This window comes from Corvus cornix, chromosome 1A (genome assembly GCF_000738735.6).
Source record: "Corvus cornix cornix isolate S_Up_H32 chromosome 1A, ASM73873v5, whole genome shotgun sequence".
Taxonomy (NCBI): domain Eukaryota; kingdom Metazoa; phylum Chordata; class Aves; order Passeriformes; family Corvidae; genus Corvus; species Corvus cornix.
The window spans coordinates 27777726-27795504 of NC_047057.1; the positions used below are offsets into that span (position 1 = coordinate 27777726).

Genomic DNA, 17779 nt, shown 5'->3' on the forward strand with positions numbered 1-17779 from the left:
ACTAAAAAACATCTGTTGAAGTTTTCTCTATCATGCCCTTACCATCATGACAGGAGCTCCAATTGCCCCTCCCAGGCAAGAAATATTGTCTAGGGAACACTTTACAGGGAGTTGGTGTAAATCTGGTTTCCTCGCTTCCACTTGTTAAGAAATACTTGAAAACAAAATATAAATGCAGAAATCACAATGTATTGATTGTGTAAGAATTAGCCACCAACATCATTCAATGTGATTTTTACCAAAAAGTGAAAAACAACTGAACTGACCTCCTGTAAAAGCTAAATTGCATAACTTTCAGCAGCGCTTCTCTGTTGGAGAATACAGTGGTGAATTTTCAGTGACATTCTATAAAAGAATCAGTGTATTTCCTTGTAAATTCAGATTTTTAAGATGCTTCAGGATATTTAAAAAATACTTCTTTTCATTTCAGCCTTTAAAAGGTTTTCAGTCTAATGGACCAGGGCTTCAATACAAAGTCAGCTGGCGCCAGAAAGATGTTGATGATGAATGGACATCTGTTATAGTTGCAAATGTATCTAAATATATTGTGTCTGGTACACCAACTTTTGTTCCATATGAAGTAAAAGTGCAAGCTTTAAATGACTTGGGGTACGCACCAGAGCCATCAGAGGTGATTGGACATTCAGGGGAAGACTGTAAGTTTTGTAGTTTGACTCAGATATCCTAATTAAAAGGAATTAAATGTGTAACCTAAATGAGTATTTAAAATACTGAAATATTGATAAAGGGGATAGTAGTTTTTTTTTTTTATTAAAAGGAAGCAATTCAGAGATAATAAAGCTTCATAATACTCTGTAGTATTAATCCTGAAAACATAGGAACATTTTAACCTATTCCTTGAGTACAATGCAAAGTCTCATTCTGAAAAACTATGTTTGTGTGGTTTCTAATTCTAACTAGGTGCTTGTTGCATCCTTTCCACACAGTGCCAATGGTTGCTCCAGGCAATGTGCAGGTTCATGTTATTAACAGCACATTAGCAAAGGTGCATTGGGACCCAGTTCCACTAAAAACTGTCCGAGGGCACCTTCAAGGGTACAAAGTAAGTACAGTCAAAAGCATTCTCTTCCTTCTTTATTAAAATAGATCACTCTTCCTATATGAGATTGTATCCAAATTGAAGTAACTGACATGTAAGAGGACTCTTGCTTTTCAATGAGCTCACAAGTTCTGCTGACAAGAGCAACAGCATTGATGCAATTCATACAGAGTTCAGCAATATTCCAGCCTTGTGACACTAGCTTCCTGTGACATTGTTCTTGAAGAGAAATGGCATGTGTTTGCAATTAAGCTTGCACACATTAAACAGATAAAAGAATGGTAACAGTTTTACAGATCTTATTCCAAAGTAATTTAGAGGATGTGAAGAACTAGTATCTGTGGGAGTCTCTTCTAGGTCTAATGCTAAGGTTACTCATCTTCTGCCTCAATATGATAATCACATCTTTAATTCAGAGTAACTGGACACTTGTTAGCATATGCTGGGTTCTATGTCTTTTTGGAGGCCAGGAAAAAGCTCAGTGTAAAAGCTCAACTTAAGGACATATGAAATGGCAGAAGATTTGGAGTGCCCATATAATTGAAGGGAGCTTATTGTAAGGTAGTGTGCTGCCTTTGATCGTAACTGAAAAGGCTGTGCTTGAGAAAAAGGACTGTAAATAATAGAGAAGGGGAGACAGAAGGACTTCAAGATCAGAAACTGGTGTCCCTAGGGGATAGGGAAAAGTTGCTTCAGTGAGGATATACTGACATCCTATGCTACAAAAGAAGAAAATAAAAATAATTCCTTCTTTGCTCCTCTGCAAGTATTCTCGTATGTTCCAACAAAACAGACTGCTTAGCCCAAACTAGGTTACTTTGTAAGACAGACTAATTTGAACTACTTCTGTTTAAATGAAAGGAGGTAAAAGAAGTATTTGAAAAATTTAAACAGTAAAAAGTATTTGGAGGAGAATAAATACGCACCATACTTATAAAATGGAGCAGTCAAAAACATTGAAACTGAGCTTCAGTACTCTATAGCTGATTACCACATGAATGTGAGTTCCTGGTACGTGGATATCTCTTTCCTGGCAGAAAATATTACCATCCAGAGAGACTTAAACTAGTTCTGTATGACATAGCATGAATGTTTGTAGTTAGTGTGGTGCTTTGCCACACCAACTCAATAAACTCAGCTGAGAAACAGGACTTTACTAGTCTCTTAAATGTTTATCTATTAGATGACAGCTTTACATCAACCTGCTATTTCACGCTCATATTGCAACCAAAAGAAAATGTCTATTATGTGAGGATTAAAGGGTTGGATCCTAGTGAAATTAGTGGTAATCATTAATCAAGCAACACTAAAGCTCATAATCCAAATCACCAAATTTCTACTAAAGATCTATAACAATACCAAAACCAAAATCCACAGACACGTCTGCCTATACATCAGGTGTTAAGTTGAACCGCATGGTTACAGTGAATTGTCATCATCAGAGTTTAGATGGACATTTCTTTTTCCTCCAGCTTTCAGTATCGGAGGGTTATCTTCTGTCCTGGAATCACTAATGGGATCACTTTCCTTTTCAGGTGATCTAGGGGGTTAGTCATGCCATGATTACTTCTATTTAATTTGCTATGTGTTCTCTATATACAGTATAATATTTTTTCTGTGGGGAGGAGAGCCACACGATTACACAAAGCTAAGCAAAACTGAAACTCAAATAAGCTACTTGAATAATAAACAAAACAAGCTCACAACCACAGGATTGACAACAGACCTGACCACTGAGTAGTTTTGCTGTTCTGGCTAGGACAAATGTGACAATGATATATCCTTAAATAAATTGCAGATGCAGCACAAATATCTTAAATAATTTTTGCAAATACAGCTAAATCAAGCTAAAGTAGGTTAAAAACTAGACAAGGCATGAGAAATTGCAAGACCTGGTGGATAGCTATTATTATAAAGCTTTCTCTCAATACAAACTGAAAACTTTTCATGGATGAGAAGTATGTTTTAAGTATCTTCATCATCAACATAGCTTACAAAGCACATGATTAGCTCTTTGTAAACACAGCAGCAAAATCCTCACACTCAGGCTTTCCTAATAAAATTGTTTCTGCCAGTAGCCCAATATACAGTGTAGTGTTGGGGACAGATTTCTTAGTAAAGAGAGGGGTACTTCTCTAAAGAGTCACATCTTGAAGGCAAATGTTTGGACAAAGCAGGAACATAACTAAGCAGCAGTCTACAGCACATCATGCATATTTTGCTCTTATATTAATCTAGCTATTACTCAATATACTATGGTACTATAAAGCTTTTCAAACCTAAGAAGAAATTAAGAAAAATGTGATGCACTCTCATTTATTATAGCTTATGAGTTTCAGTACCAATAGTACCAACACTTCAAGTTGTCAGCTTGTAAATGGCTTTCTACAGTAGTTGATAGGATGAGAGCTATAGGATGATAGCTGGTGATATTGAAAAACATTAACTCAAACCACATAAAACTCAGTGGCATTTAAAAGTGATTGGAGTGAAAAGGTCTGTTGAAAGCTAGTGTTAGTGTAACATTGCTTTATAGCTATCTATCTGGGCTTTGCAAGTCTTAACAGCTCCTTTTTTTGAATTCCTATGTGACATCCCAGCTTCCTTAATTAAGGAGGTGTTTTGCAGTTGGCCTGAATAGAAACAGATTTTTATTCATTTACATTTCTTAATCATTTAGCTTGTGATCATATGTACATGAAAACAATGCTGTGAAAAATAAACAATTACGTATTTGAAGGTGACAATCCTAGGAGTAACACAAGTCTTTGGAGGGGCAACTATTAATATCTTTTGAGCTATCATGGTAGAGAGACTGCGTAGTAAAGAGAGTGCAAAGTACCTCTGAGGCTCATATGGAGTTTCTTAGAAACTCAGTCAGTTCAATGGACATCAGAATCAGCTTTCTCATCTGATCAAATTGTCACATAATTGGAGGAACAGCCTTCCTGTCCCTGGGTGGAGATCATTTCAATACTGTTACCTTAGAGTCATTTCAGAACTTGTGTGTTTTTCCAGTCCAGTCAAATCTTTTGGTTTCTTCCCCATTTAAAGGTAATCCCACATCAAGGAATAGCATGGTTGGGGATGTGACCTAACAAGGAGGCAAAGTACAAATCTGCCTGGAAGGCCTGTAGACATGTTACTGAAAGACTGGATAACTTCTGCCTCTCAGATAGACTGGGTAACAGGAGAATGATCACAAACCAATGCAGCTCCCAACCAGAACTTGTGTCAAACTGGCTTTGAGCATTAGCAGAACTGGCGAGTGGTATTCTGCACCCAGTTGTGTAGACTGTTTCTGGACAAGGTCTGTTTCTGGAGCAGGAAAGCTCTACGCTGTGTCTCACCTGAGCTTATTAAAACTGTGGTTGTTCCTACCTATAATTCATGGACACTCATGGAAAAGCTCAGTGTTCCGAAAATCAGAGCAGCTAAGCACTCACTGTAGATTTTTTTTTTTTATTTGTTTCTAGGTTTACTACTGGAAAGTGCAGAGTCTATCCAGAAGGAGTAGGCGACATGTAGAAAAAAAGATCTTGACTTTCAGGGGAAACAAGACTTTTGGAATGTTACCAGGGCTGGAGCCCTATAGTTCTTACAAGCTGAATGTTAGAGTTGTTAATGGTAAAGGAGAAGGACCAGCAAGCCCAGATAAAGTATTTAAGACCCCTGAAGGAGGTATGAAATGAAAAACCTAGATATTAAACTTAAATGGGGTTTACTTGGGCTTCATAAAATAATAATTTGTCTTGATACAGTAATATTCTTAAGAATTAATAATTCATGACCTGTCTTAAGTTAATCTACTTTGTATTTATTCTGTGTTCTTTTAAAAAAAGTTCCTAGCTCACCCTCCTTTCTGAAGATTACTAACCCAACATTGGACTCTTTGACTCTGGAGTGGGGTTCACCCACCCATCCAAATGGTGTTTTGACGTCATATACACTGAAGTTTCAGCCAAGTAAGTTAAATATGAATATATTTTGGGGGTTAGATTTTTGATCTTTAAAGTCCTTTCCAACCCAAACCATTCTATGACTCTGTGATACAACTCTAACTTAGGCAATATATCTACCAAATAATTACCCATTTATGAAGAAAAAATTATGTTAAATTTATAATGTACAAAAGATATGATTGCATTGTAAATGTCAGGTTTGAAAAAGACCAGTGTATTTTGATAATATAGATAACTGCATTTGGAAAACTTTCCTTGCTGAAGTACAAGGTTAACATTTTTATTACTTCAAACCATAATTCACAGAAAAAAAGAGGTGAAGTCCTACATGCAAGTGGCATCCAAGTTAGATGCAAGATACTACTACTTACAAGTTCTATATTCTAACTGCAGAGAAAATTTCATTAGAAGTAAATTAAAGAATGTCCAATTATATTGTTGTCTGCATTTCCAACTTTCATTATATTATAATCTTAAAAAGAAAAATTCATAAATGTGCCATTTACTCAGAGCTATTAAATCATTTCTTTAGGATCCCAACTGCTTACTTAGCTCAGAAATTTGTCAGCAGAGACACTGGAAATGAAAGAGTTTCACATGCATGGAACACATAAAGGAAGTTTACTTTCTTCCACTTACCAAATTCCACTCTTCTTTGGCATTAGACACAAGTAGCTTCAGTGTTTTCTTTTCCTAAGCATACTGAACTTAGAGTGTCAGAATTTTTCAATGATCAGGCCTTCAGTTCTGCATAAGTTCAGATGATTTGATGTGAACTCATTTGCCTTGGATTCAGATATTTATGAGAATGGAACTTGATCTTAAAAAACTTGCTGGTGTTTCCTATCTCCCAGTTGGAATTTACACAAAGGTGACTTTCTTTTGAAAGTGTAGATGCAGCAGACAAGCAAAACAAATACATACAAGCCAAAAAAAGCCTTTTTTAATGCAATGACAGGGTACACAACTTTCCTAATTTTTTTCTTTCTCTTTTTTTTTGTAACAACAGTCAACAACACGCATGAATTGGGTCCCTTGGTAGAGATAAGAATTCCTGCCAACGAGAGCAGCTTGATATTAAAAAATTTAAATTACAGCACCCGGTACAAGTTTTACTTTAACGCACAAACTTCAGTTGGATCAGGAAGTCAGATAACTGAGGAAGCAGTAACAATTATGGATGAAGGTAAGATGGGTATGTATAAGGAAAGACCATTGAGTTTGAAAACCACTGCAGATTGTATTAAACATCTGTGTCTAAATATTGCTATTGCTTCCTTCCACTAAGGAAATAGGGACTAGCGACTTTTTTTCTAGAGCTTTCTTAACTGTATTATACACTAATACAGTATTTTAAATAATTTTAAAGAAAGTACATGCAAAGATTTTCTACTGTAGTGGGAATCCCCAAAGAGGTGTAAAGCCTCTTCTTTTAATATAAACTCACAGGCTCTAAGACAGACATTGGCCTTTCTGGTCTTCAAGTTTCATGTAACTTTACATTTTCAGTGTTCTTTGTCTATTCACCTCTTCTGCGTCATTGACCAGCTTTGGTCACAGAGAAAAATACTTGAATGATGCAGGTTTGTGACTAGAGGAAGTTACTTCTTTTTTGAAGTATGCAACAGCTTCTGTGAAATCTAAATTGCTTTCACAGAGCTGGCAAAAAACTGTAAAACTGTTGAAATAAATTCATCATCTATGGTCCCAACTAACTGTATAGTATTTAAAAACTACCAAGTCACTATTTATTTTTATATTTATAGCCATTCTAGAGCTTTGTTAAGGTTGTTTTTTTAATTAAATATGGTTGCTTAATAAAATAAGAATTATTTAAAGCAAACAGGAAATTTGGAACTTTTTTTTTTCATTTTGATCATCTTAATATTAAGTCTAGTTTGGTACCATGTTTTCACATATTTTTATGCTCAGTAAAATTATGGTATGTTGGAAATGCCATAGGTGAGTTGGTATTCAATGCAATTTCTCTGACAGAGTATTACATCTGCATACGAACTGCATTTATTTTAAATCATGAATCCTAACAAGCATGAGCAATAAAATTTTTTAAATGCATGTACATTAATTTTTGTCTTGTAGTAGTCTGTCACTGTTCAGCGCAAGTGAATTGTTTCTAATTTATTTGAATTAATATATTTTATCTAGTCTGCATGCTTTTTAAAATGAAATTATGTATGTATGTTTCCTTTGGTGTTGTATCTAATTATATAGTGTTCCTATTCTTGTTTTCCTCCATTAAAGCTGGTATTCTCCGTCCTGCCGTAGGTGTAGGCAAAGGTAAAATGAAACTGCATGATTTGTTAATGTGTGGATTTTGCAGTGTTGCAAATGGGTAAATTACAGTGGTAAGGACAGAAAATCTTGGACTACAATTGTGGGGTTTTTTTTGTTTGGGTTTGTTGTTTTGGTTTTTTTTTTTAAAGGAATCCAGAATGCTTGTTAATACCTTTCATTTGTTTATTTTGCCACAGAGTTCCAGGGGAATTCATTAGCTTTGCTTCAGCAAAGTCTAATTATTTCTGAACATTTAACAGATGTATGTCACTGTCATAAATATTCAGGATCCAGGTGCACTAGCACTGATTAGCTGGAGTAGAAAAAACAGCAGTTTTGCAAAGGAGATTCATTTACTGCTTGTGCCATGTGCATTTTTTTGTTTGTTTGTTTCAAAAAACTATCTGCATTCTTGTTCTCACTGCGGATTAATGCTACCCACTTGAACACATTTACTTCATTTGCAAGCCAACTGTGCATAGGGGACAGATGACTGACAGTACCCTCTGTCTACTTCTCAGTTTGAGTATCAGATTGAATATACAGGCAAATGTCTTCCCACTGTTTTAGGTTCACAGATCTGATGAGTGAGTACTTGAGGGTATTTCAGTGAGTAAAACCTAGTATCATCCCTATTAGTGAATTTGGTAATATTTAGTTCTTTATGATGCAGTTTTGCACACAGTTTTTATGAATTTTGGTACCTTCGTTGTCAGAAGCAAAGGTTGTCCTGAGGTAGCTCAAACTCAGAAATGTGTCTCTATACAGAGGTGTCATTGAATCACAGAGGTGTCATTAACAATCATGAACACCTGTGCTTCAGATTCTCAGACCAAAACCAGCACAAATCAAAATCTGTACATGAAATACCCAACATTTTTTATAAACTTGGAAGAGACAGCGTAAAGTGTTTTACATATAATTTCTTTTCACTTGGTTATCATGTGTTGTGAATGATAGCAGCCATAGGAAAGAAATTCATTCACTCAGTCTGGTATAAATCTGACAATATATAAATATATGTATGCCTGCATTTGGGCATATATAGTATATATTTTGATATGTATATGTAAGTGTATTCTAATATCAGATGGATTTCTGGTAAGTGTGTGAAGTTTTGGAATTATTTTAATGACAAGTCTTTCTTACTATTTTAGTCTAATCGTAGCTGAGAAGTCAGCACAGATTGGAACAATCAAACTGGCTTTAGTCCTGGACATGCACAGCAGAAATGTAAATTAAGTTCTCATTATTTATAGCTGACTCTAAAAACTCATGCAAGGAAAAATGGATTCTCTGTGTGAAACTGAGGTCTAATTATAGCTGTATCACAGTCTGTGGCTATCAGAAAACATCTTAATTATAAGATCAGCTGGAGCAGCTCACATTTCAGAGCTGTCATTTCAGATTCTCTGAAAACTAAGCAGATGTCTTTGTTTGGTTCCATGTTGTTTATGGTTTCAAAGTTTTCACATATTCCTGTAGCATGTAGCTCTTGCAATTGCAAAGAAGACTTTGGACCTGCAAACAGGATGGAACTAAAGCCATGACATCTGTTAGGACATCTGAGTTGCTGCAGGTCTGAGATGAATGTTCTCAGTGGTTACTTACATTACCGTGTTAACTGCTTCGCTACTGATCAGCGACCACAAGTAAGGAAAAGGAGGATCATAGTATCAAGATCAAGTGCCAAATTAGTTGGTCTCATGAGTGGGTGGGTTTGGAAGATAGAAGTGCTCAGCCCACTCAAAAAGAAGCTGTACTCAGCAGTGAACTTCCCTTCCCCTATTAAGTGCGGGAGGGCCTTTATGTCTATACAGTTCCTATTAATTTGGACCCAAAGCCAAAACAAGTTTAGATATTGCCAACCTTTTTGAGTCTATCAAAAACGTATCAGGTTTTTTATTTTGAAGGGCAGAACTTTCCAGGAAAATGTAATTATCCTTTTTCTTTGAGCTTGAAGACACTGATCCTGGAAGATCAGCAGACATTAGGTCCCAGATTCAGCCAGCCTAAATTGCTGAACTGAAATTTCTGTATTTGGTGTTTTCTACGGGATAGCTGCCCCTGAAGGCCCACAGTTTGGCCAGCCACATACATTAAACACATGGTCCTGGAGGAAATAAAATAATTTAAACCTTAGTGAGCTGTGCCACTTGGGACATACTTCACTTCTCAGGGTAAAACTATAAATTAAAGTGCAGAGGGATATATTTCTGTGGTAAATCTAAGGATCTTAATAGACTCAATATTTTTACTGTTGCAAGCCTACATAATACATCATGAGACATGTTACTTACTAGATGGAAAAGCTATCCTATTATAGTTGATACTCCTATTTGACTTGCACTATCATTTTTCCTTTCTAATACTCTGATGTTATGAATGACTTAAAATTGATCAAATTAATGGTCCTACAAAGAAAACAGATTTTTTTTTCTTAGCAACCTATATTGTAAATGTTTGAAACTTCATATGTAAAGCAGAATTTATTATACCTAATGTTAGATGTTCAGTATGCCCTGGTATTGCCATTTTTGTATTGGCATCTAACCACAGGCATGAGGTAACAAAGGTGTGAGAAAAATGGGGAAATAACTCAATTACATATAGAATAATTATAGTAGCAGCTGGAAAGTGACTTGGGTGATCACGGGAGTCAAGTCTTTTCTGTCCTTTTCCATTAAGGTTTTGAATAACTGCCCTATAGAGGAAGGAAGAGTATTCAAGTTTGTCCAGTGGTAGAAATGGCAGTTGCTGGTTAGGAGTCATAGGGGTGCATGTTTGTTGTAAGCTGAAGTGTTGTGAGTAATGGCATGTCAGCCTCATTTCACAAGCCCTCTCATTTCACTTTTTAGTTTCTTTTTTATTTAGTCAAAATTTATATTTACAAGCAAGGTCTTGTAATCTGCATGCATGCAGACACTGGTAACTGGTAGGCTTCAAATGCAATTAAAGTAAGTTTGTGAGATCACAGTAACCTTTAATTGTACTTAGTGCCTCCTGTCACTGATACTCAATCTGGTCTGTCTTCTTCATGTGAACTTCACATCTCAAGTACTACTGAGAAATAGTACTCTCTTTTGTTACAAGGGAGAAGAACTAGCAGTCGGTCCTCTGGGTTTGAAGCTATTCTTTTGGGGTTTTTGGCTGAATCACCAATAAGTAATTCTTAACCATAGGCTAGAAATCAGTCAAAACTGAGTCCATATCTCTGATCTCTTTGTAGAAGATCATCTCAGTTTTCTTTGTTCTGTACAAAATGCAGTTCTTTAAATAATTTTCTCTGCCCACCATCTGTTTTCCCTCCCTCTTGAATCATTTTACATAATGTCTCCATGTCTTTTGCTAAAAATTTCAAGCTGCTTTTTTAGTCAAGTTAAGTGTAGTATTTTTGTGTTGCTCCTTCAGCCGCTCTCCCCCTGTGGACTTCTCAATTATGTGTCTGTGTGATTCTTTCAGTACAGCCTGCTATGCAGAACCACTGCTTTGTCCTCTTTTAAGTTTGCTGGGAACAATGCTGATGCTTTGCATGCTAGACTAGAGAAAATTAGTATTATCACTGTGTAAAAATTCCTGCAAATACCTTTTGCTTTGTAGATGTCATGCCACATGCTCATCAATGACACGACTTTTTGCATTTCTTCTTTGGCTTCTGTATTTCTTACACTACAGAAATGCTCTTGCAATTGGCCTAAATAATCTTGGAAGTGACTAATGTCCATTTCTCACTGCCAGAAATGGAATTTACTCCTACTGTTATACTAAAGCTTGAATTTCATACTATGAATGTTAAGAAGGCAAAGAAAAATAAACCCTTTTTCTGTGTCTGACAGGCTCTGGCAAAATCTATTACCTTCGTCCTTCATTTTTTCTTGTGCATGTGTGGGTTTTTTCCTTTAAATGAACTTTTCTCTTTATGTATGCATTTTAAATAATTGTCTAGGATATATTATTTTTGTGGGATTTTTTTCCATTTTACACTAGTCTTCAATTTTTTTCTTGTCACTCACCCAACATTTTTTCCTGAATATCAGGTAAATTCCATGAAAATTCCTAAAGTTCAGTCACTTTGGGGATTATTTAATTTATTGTTCTTCGGGACTAAATCTTGAGAAAGAGTACCTAATTCATTGTCAAAATACCTTCTGATCTCATGTCTTATTAAATTCTATTGATTCTCCAGGCCAGGTATAACTGTTATTTGTAGGAACTGTGTTCCTGAAAGGCTGAAAAATTAAATAAAACTCTTCCAAAAAACTCCAGTAAAAAAGCACTGGAATTAATTTGAAGAGAAAGGAAAATTTTACTTTGAGCCTAGGTCTCTTTCTCAGCAATTGGGAAATGCTTTTATATGGTACTACAGGAACGAAACCATACTCAGAAGTGCCAGCTAAATTTTGCATTGTATCGAGGCAGGAATAAAAAAGCTTAATTTTGCCAGAGGTAGCCAAATAAGAGCAGGTCTGTATAAAACCTGTAGCTTACTGACAGTCCATGCCCATGGTTTTTAGAGTGATGCTTTTGCCAGCACTGCTGCACAGTGTGGTGCATGGTTACAGATGAGTGAGCACAGTGCTCTGCTCCCCAGGACAAAGATTTCTGCCCGCCCCTCTCCCCCCACTTTTCCCAGCTGGCGCTTGCACACGCTGGGAGCTTCTGCCAGCTGACAATTACACATTTGCCATTTGTGAACAGTGCTGGGAAACATACTGAAGAGATGAGGGGTTAATTATAATTAGAGGTGTGGTGATTGAGAAGACAAGAGTCTGGATAGGTTGAAGACAACTTTAGATGTTGTAACCAATTCACCTCCAAGCTTTCATCACCACAGGATCCATCAGCTGTCTTTTAATGTCTTCATGTTGCAAATATGGCACTTTTAACAGACTTTAATAAAACTTTGCAGGCCTGATGGCAAATGAGATTAAGCAATAGTGCAAAAGAGGAGAATTGCAAAAATAATAATTTTGTAAAAAAATTTTCTACTGAACAAATTTCCTGGTGCACTGTGTTCAATGGTAAAAAACCACCGAATTTAAATCTGACCAAATACTACATGTGGGTAAATCTGTACAAACAGCTATTGGTAAGAATCAGATATGAGTGTATCTGTTAAATAATAGCATAAATCAGTCACTTGAGAGGATTTAGAAACCAAGACACCAAGGAAATTAAGGTAACTTTCAGAGCCAACTTGATTGTTATATGCAATCATATGAACAGAAAGACTTTTACCGGATACTTTAATCCAGCAGGTAACTCTTTAATGAGAGCAGACACTGGAATTTGGAGATGGAAAAATACCCCACAAGATGAGACTGATTACTGAATTTACTTAGTATTACAGAAGCTCTCTTTCATCAGGAGCCTTTCATGGTAGATGAGACAGTTTCCTTCATCCCCAAGTGCTCAGGCATGAGAAGGGAGAAGTTAGGGGTAATGCTGTGGCATCTGCTTGCAGCAGTACGAAACAGATTATTGCTAACAGTTTTTTCTGTCTTTAATATTGTGGCAAATATCAGTCATATGGTTGTGCTGCTAATTAGACATCTTCTGTGGAAGACCAAAATCCAGGACAATATGGCTTTGAGAAAATACAATTTAATGAAACTAAGTCATATTTCAGATACAAACCACTTGTCTTCTTGGCACAGCAAAAGTGCTGAGATGGTTATTGAAACAAACACCTGTTCCTATGTGTAAATCAGGAAGGAAGTTTATACATCCTGTCTGCAATCTCAGACTCTGCACCCTCCTAAATTTAGAGACTACTATTCTTCCCTCTTGCTACCTCCAAGTGGCACAGGGGAACAGAATCTAATCCCTTTGCATTACCATAATGTATATGGTTACATGCTAGATTTCCCATAGACAGCTCTGGCTTTAGTATTCCTTAGGGTGGTTGTTGTGGCTTACAGACCTAGATGGATTTTTTTTTTTTTTTTAAGTCTAGTGCTTTCTATATTATATTGTTCAGGTGGTTTTAACAAGAAATAAATCTATTCTTTATTATTTAAATAATATATTCCGTAGGATTTTGGTTGGTGAAAGAAATTATATATAAGCACAACTTAGCTACAAAGACATCTGATAGGGGAGTAGTACAGATTGAACTGTTGAATGAATCCTACTGGAACAGGGTTAAGAAGAAAAATTTGATGCAAAGATGGGGATTAAAAAATTTAGTTTGTAAAACATTGTAATAATCAGAATACATTATCAGGAGAACTGATAATTTGTGTAATTTAGGTATTTAAAAAATATTCAGAAACTACAGTTTTCTAAAAATGGTACTCATATTATTTCATCTGTTCTAGGGGCCCAAGTCAGCCATTTTCTCTTTGCATATAACTTTGAACTTTTTCCAGTTGGCCATATGGACAAAGCCAGCCTGTTAGAAGAAGAAAATAATTTAAGTGGATAGATAAATTCTGTGCAGACCCTCTTGCCTTGATAACAGGATTTGCTAATTTTATTTTCTTGTATAGATGAAGCCATTGGAATTCTATCTTTTTTCTTTACTGAGAGAAGGTTTTTACCTCTGATGTTTCATGGTCCTCTGGGAAGCATTTTTAATGTTTCTAATGAAATATGTTTTTAGCAGGATAGAAAAGTCAGTGGCAAAGTGAGGCGTTTTCAGTTAAAACTAATTTCATACCTTTGAGGAGCATCCTCTTTGTATCTGCCCTGTTACAGCATTAGAACTGTTAAAATCTATTTTTTTATTAGTATTAGGCAAGCAGAGATACTGAGATATATGTCCATTTGTAGCAAGCATAACTGCAGCTGAAGCTGAGCAAAGAACTAAGGTATGAGCACAGAAGTGGCTCATGATTTCAGGATGCTGAAGAGAGAAGCTCTTCTTTTCATAGATGTGGGCATTTTTCCTATCTGTGAAAAGTACTGTTGTCTGAGCAGGGTGGCAGCAGTAAGACACAGTACCTTAAAATGGGCAGCTCTTTGCATTCCGGTGATTTGTGTCCTTCACATCAGAGTATTTTGATATTGGCTTTCCAATAGATGTGTAGTGTTCCAATGTCTAAAGGGGCCATGAGTCCGTAATATTAACAAAAGCTGATTTTGGGAATGTCTTGTGAAAGTAAAGCTGCCAGTACATACATACTTCAGTTTGTTTTCAAATACACGTGTATCACTTAGCTGTTTCGTATTTTAACAAGTAAAACTGATTGAATCCTGCATGATCTTAGAATGTGCATGTGTTATTTATTTAACAGGTAAGGTTTTACTGTATTATGTAATTGCTACTTTTTGATGCAAAGTGTTTTTACTCTTTATTTTTTCTTTCCTACTATCTCTGGTGGTGAAGGATATTCAGAAATCCTTTTTGCAACCTCCCCAGTCATGCACACTGTCCGTCCAACATTCTATAAGGGTATTGTCTTCCTTTTTTATCATTATCAATGCAATAGAGCCAAAATCCTATAAGGGCTTGCACTTGGGGCATTTGCAGTCCATTCAGTGCCACGTGCCATAAAGGGAGGAGCGTACCACCTTCATACTTCCCTTCTGTCCTACCACTTCCCATTACCCTGACAATGTTCTCACTTTCCAGCTGTCTGCATTTTACTTCCAGATGAATAGAAATAATCTTCACAATTTTGGCAGTTAGGTACTTTTTAAGTATTAGGCAGTTTTTATGGTACAGAGCATGCTCAGTAGAGTACATAGACTTTAGTTTTTGATTTCATAGTGTAGTAACTGCCTAGGATTCAATTTCAGAATACAGTACGTTAGTCACTAATTTCCAGTAATGGAACCAATGACAAATGTGCTATACTTTCCCTCTATATGGTCTAAAATAACATAGTAACTTCTTTTAATATTTTTTTTTAAATGTATGAAGTCACAACTGCATATTCTGCTTTGTTTTTCTATTGTGTATTTAGTTCAACCACTTTATCCAAGGATCAGAAATGTTACAACAGCTGCTGCTGAGACCTATGCCAATATCAGTTGGGAGTATGAGGGACCAGATCATGCGAACTTTTATGTTGAATATGGTGTAGCAGGCAGTAAGAAGTCATTTCTTTAAATTCTGCTAAAGTTTGAGATGTATTTTTGAAGATTTTTGTAGTAAATGGGGTCTTAAATTGACCCAGTGTTAATGATAGCTCTTAAATGTCTAGAATTATTTTTTAATTTTATCAGGAAGATCAAATAATTTTGACTTTAATAAACTTCAGTGTTTAGCAGGTATTTGATGCTTAGATAGAATATGAACCTTTGTTCCTTTGTATTATTTTATAAATTCTTTTGAACATGAGCTTCTGAAAATGTAGGTTGCATGAAGTTGTTTATCATTAAATGATTACATGTGCAAAAATATGATTACTTGCATTAAAATGGGATATAAGAATTTTCCTAAATTATGCCCGATTCAGGAAAGAAAAAAGATTAAATAAGATATTATTTGTTTAATTAAACCTTACAATAAAATAGAAATCAATTTGTGTTCTTTTATTGCCTAAAACCAGATTTAAAACTTTGATAATACTGGTAATTAATACAAAGTTAGCTAATAAAAGCAAGATACTTCTTTTCAAATACCCCATCCTGCTCAAGTTATCACTAAAGGTGACTAATCTGCAAATTGGAATAGAAATGCATTTTTCTGGATATTGGTCAAAGAAATAGCTGATACTGTCCTAGAAAAAAGATGTGAGAGAGATTCAGATTTTGAAGTAGAACTTCTTAACCAACGTAAATATTGATTGAAACTGCCAAAGTGTCATTTAATTAAATGACTAAAATCTATTTTAATGTATCTTATAATTACGAGTTCAAGAAGCATTTAAAAATAAATTAAATTTGTATTTGTTCAGTACAATGGAACAAATGTTTAAAATAGTTTCATAATTACTATACAATGTCGTCTTCAATATATTGCATGCAATTTATTAGTCATAATTTTATATAACTTTATTATTTTTGAGAGAACAGCTATTTTTCTTAGATGATCCAAACTTTAGTCAAATAACTGTCAGTATTCTGTCTAGAAATTTTCAGTAATACAGAGAAAATTAAAATTCCAACATGTTGTTTTCCTAAAATTTTTATAGGCAAAGAAGATTGGAAAAAAGAAATTGTAAATGGTTCTCGAAGCTTCTTTGTCTTAAAGGGTTTAACACCAGGAACAGCATATAAAGTCCGGGTTGGTGCTGAGGGCCTGTCTGGTTTTAGGAGTTCAGAGGATGTGTTTGAGACAGGTCCAGGTGAGGCACACTGTACCAATTCTGTATCGTAGTCAGAATCATGGTAGACCAAGTGCTGAAATGCTGACCTGCTTCTAGCCAAGAGATGTTGCAGCTCGAATCTTTGCATGTTCCTTTTTATAGAGCAATGTTAAATTATTTTATAGACTCCTAAATAATGCCAGTACATTTATATGTAGGTTATGAATGTTTCCATCCTTTCAATTCACTCTGCTTTACTGATGTTTGTACTAGGGGCAAGATATGCCCTGCTCACACTCCGTCTGTGTGCTGTGCACTAAAGATGACCTATTTCTTATGTTTCCAATTAATATAATTAGATGGCTGTACTTAAACAACGTCTCTTTTTATAGAGCTAAAATATTTGCGTAATCAGAAAGTGCAGATTCAATTTGATGTTTCATATAATCTATTTATACCACTGTTAAGACATTCCTACTTGTAAATCTTTCTTTTCCTGCCATATACTGGTTTTATATGGATTTTGATGTCACACGTACATCCTGGGAATCAGTAAGGCTGTTTAAGTTCCTTATGTTCATATCGCAGTCCTATTTCTTCATACGCAAGTCAGCAAAGCCTGCCAATTTCACTCAGAGGAAAGGTTCTATTGGAAGTTTGTTTGATGTTATGCTGAATATGTTGTTGTCATTGCATGCCATGTCATCAGCATGTTCTCAATCAGCTGTTATGATTTTTGTCTTTATTAGCCACTTCTGCTCATTCCAACCATTTTGGTCAGTGCATAGTTATATAGCAGTGGCCCCACCAACTCCAGAATGTTGTAAGAAAGTAATTTAAATATGAAAATACATTTGAACATTATGTAATAATTATCAGGCAACAAAGTAGATAATCAGTATGCCAGTTTGAAAGTGAGCACTTTCTAAAATCATCCTTTTTTTTGCTTTGTTTTGTTCCATTTCTGTTCACAGTTTATCATGTTGCAGGAAGGTTTGAGAACTTGGTGCTGAATAACAGTGCCAGGCAAATGTATGGTCTAAACACAGAGCCAGAAACAGCTAGTGGTACAAAAGCCTACCTGTAAAATTTTATGTAAATACACATCCAAAGACTAAAGGAGCAGTAAACAAAGATCAAGACTGTAATATAATTCAAAACAAGCTGAATGGAAACGTTCCCAAAAGCATCTTTCTGCATAAAAAATACTGAGCCAGTAGATAAGGATTCCTGTACTTACCCTGTCATGTTGACTCATGCCCTTG

The 17779-nt window shown here is 35.5% G+C and overlaps 1 protein-coding gene across 39 annotated transcripts in view; it reads left to right on the forward strand.

Moving 5' to 3' along the window:
* The window catches only part of NRCAM (neuronal cell adhesion molecule), a 154655-nt gene that overhangs the window by 113945 nt on the left and 22931 nt on the right, over positions 1–17779 (forward strand). For 12 of the 39 annotated variants that reach the window (XM_039570620.1, XM_039570603.1, XM_039570602.1 and 9 more), the window contains 9 exons: positions 431–656; positions 948–1063; positions 4537–4741; positions 4903–5025; positions 6032–6208; positions 7285–7320; positions 14648–14713; positions 15228–15353; positions 16401–16553. In XM_039570620.1, coding sequence (XP_039426554.1) covers positions 431–656; positions 948–1063; positions 4537–4741; positions 4903–5025; positions 6032–6208; positions 7285–7320; positions 14648–14713; positions 15228–15353; positions 16401–16553 — 1228 coding nt within the window. Of the gene's footprint in view, positions 1–430; positions 657–947; positions 1064–4536; positions 4742–4902; positions 5026–6031; positions 6218–7284; positions 7321–14647; positions 14714–15227; positions 15354–16400; positions 16554–17779 lie in introns of all 39 variants that reach the window. The other 27 variants (XM_039570619.1, XM_039570629.1, XM_039570628.1 and 24 more) reach the window with 6 other exon arrangements.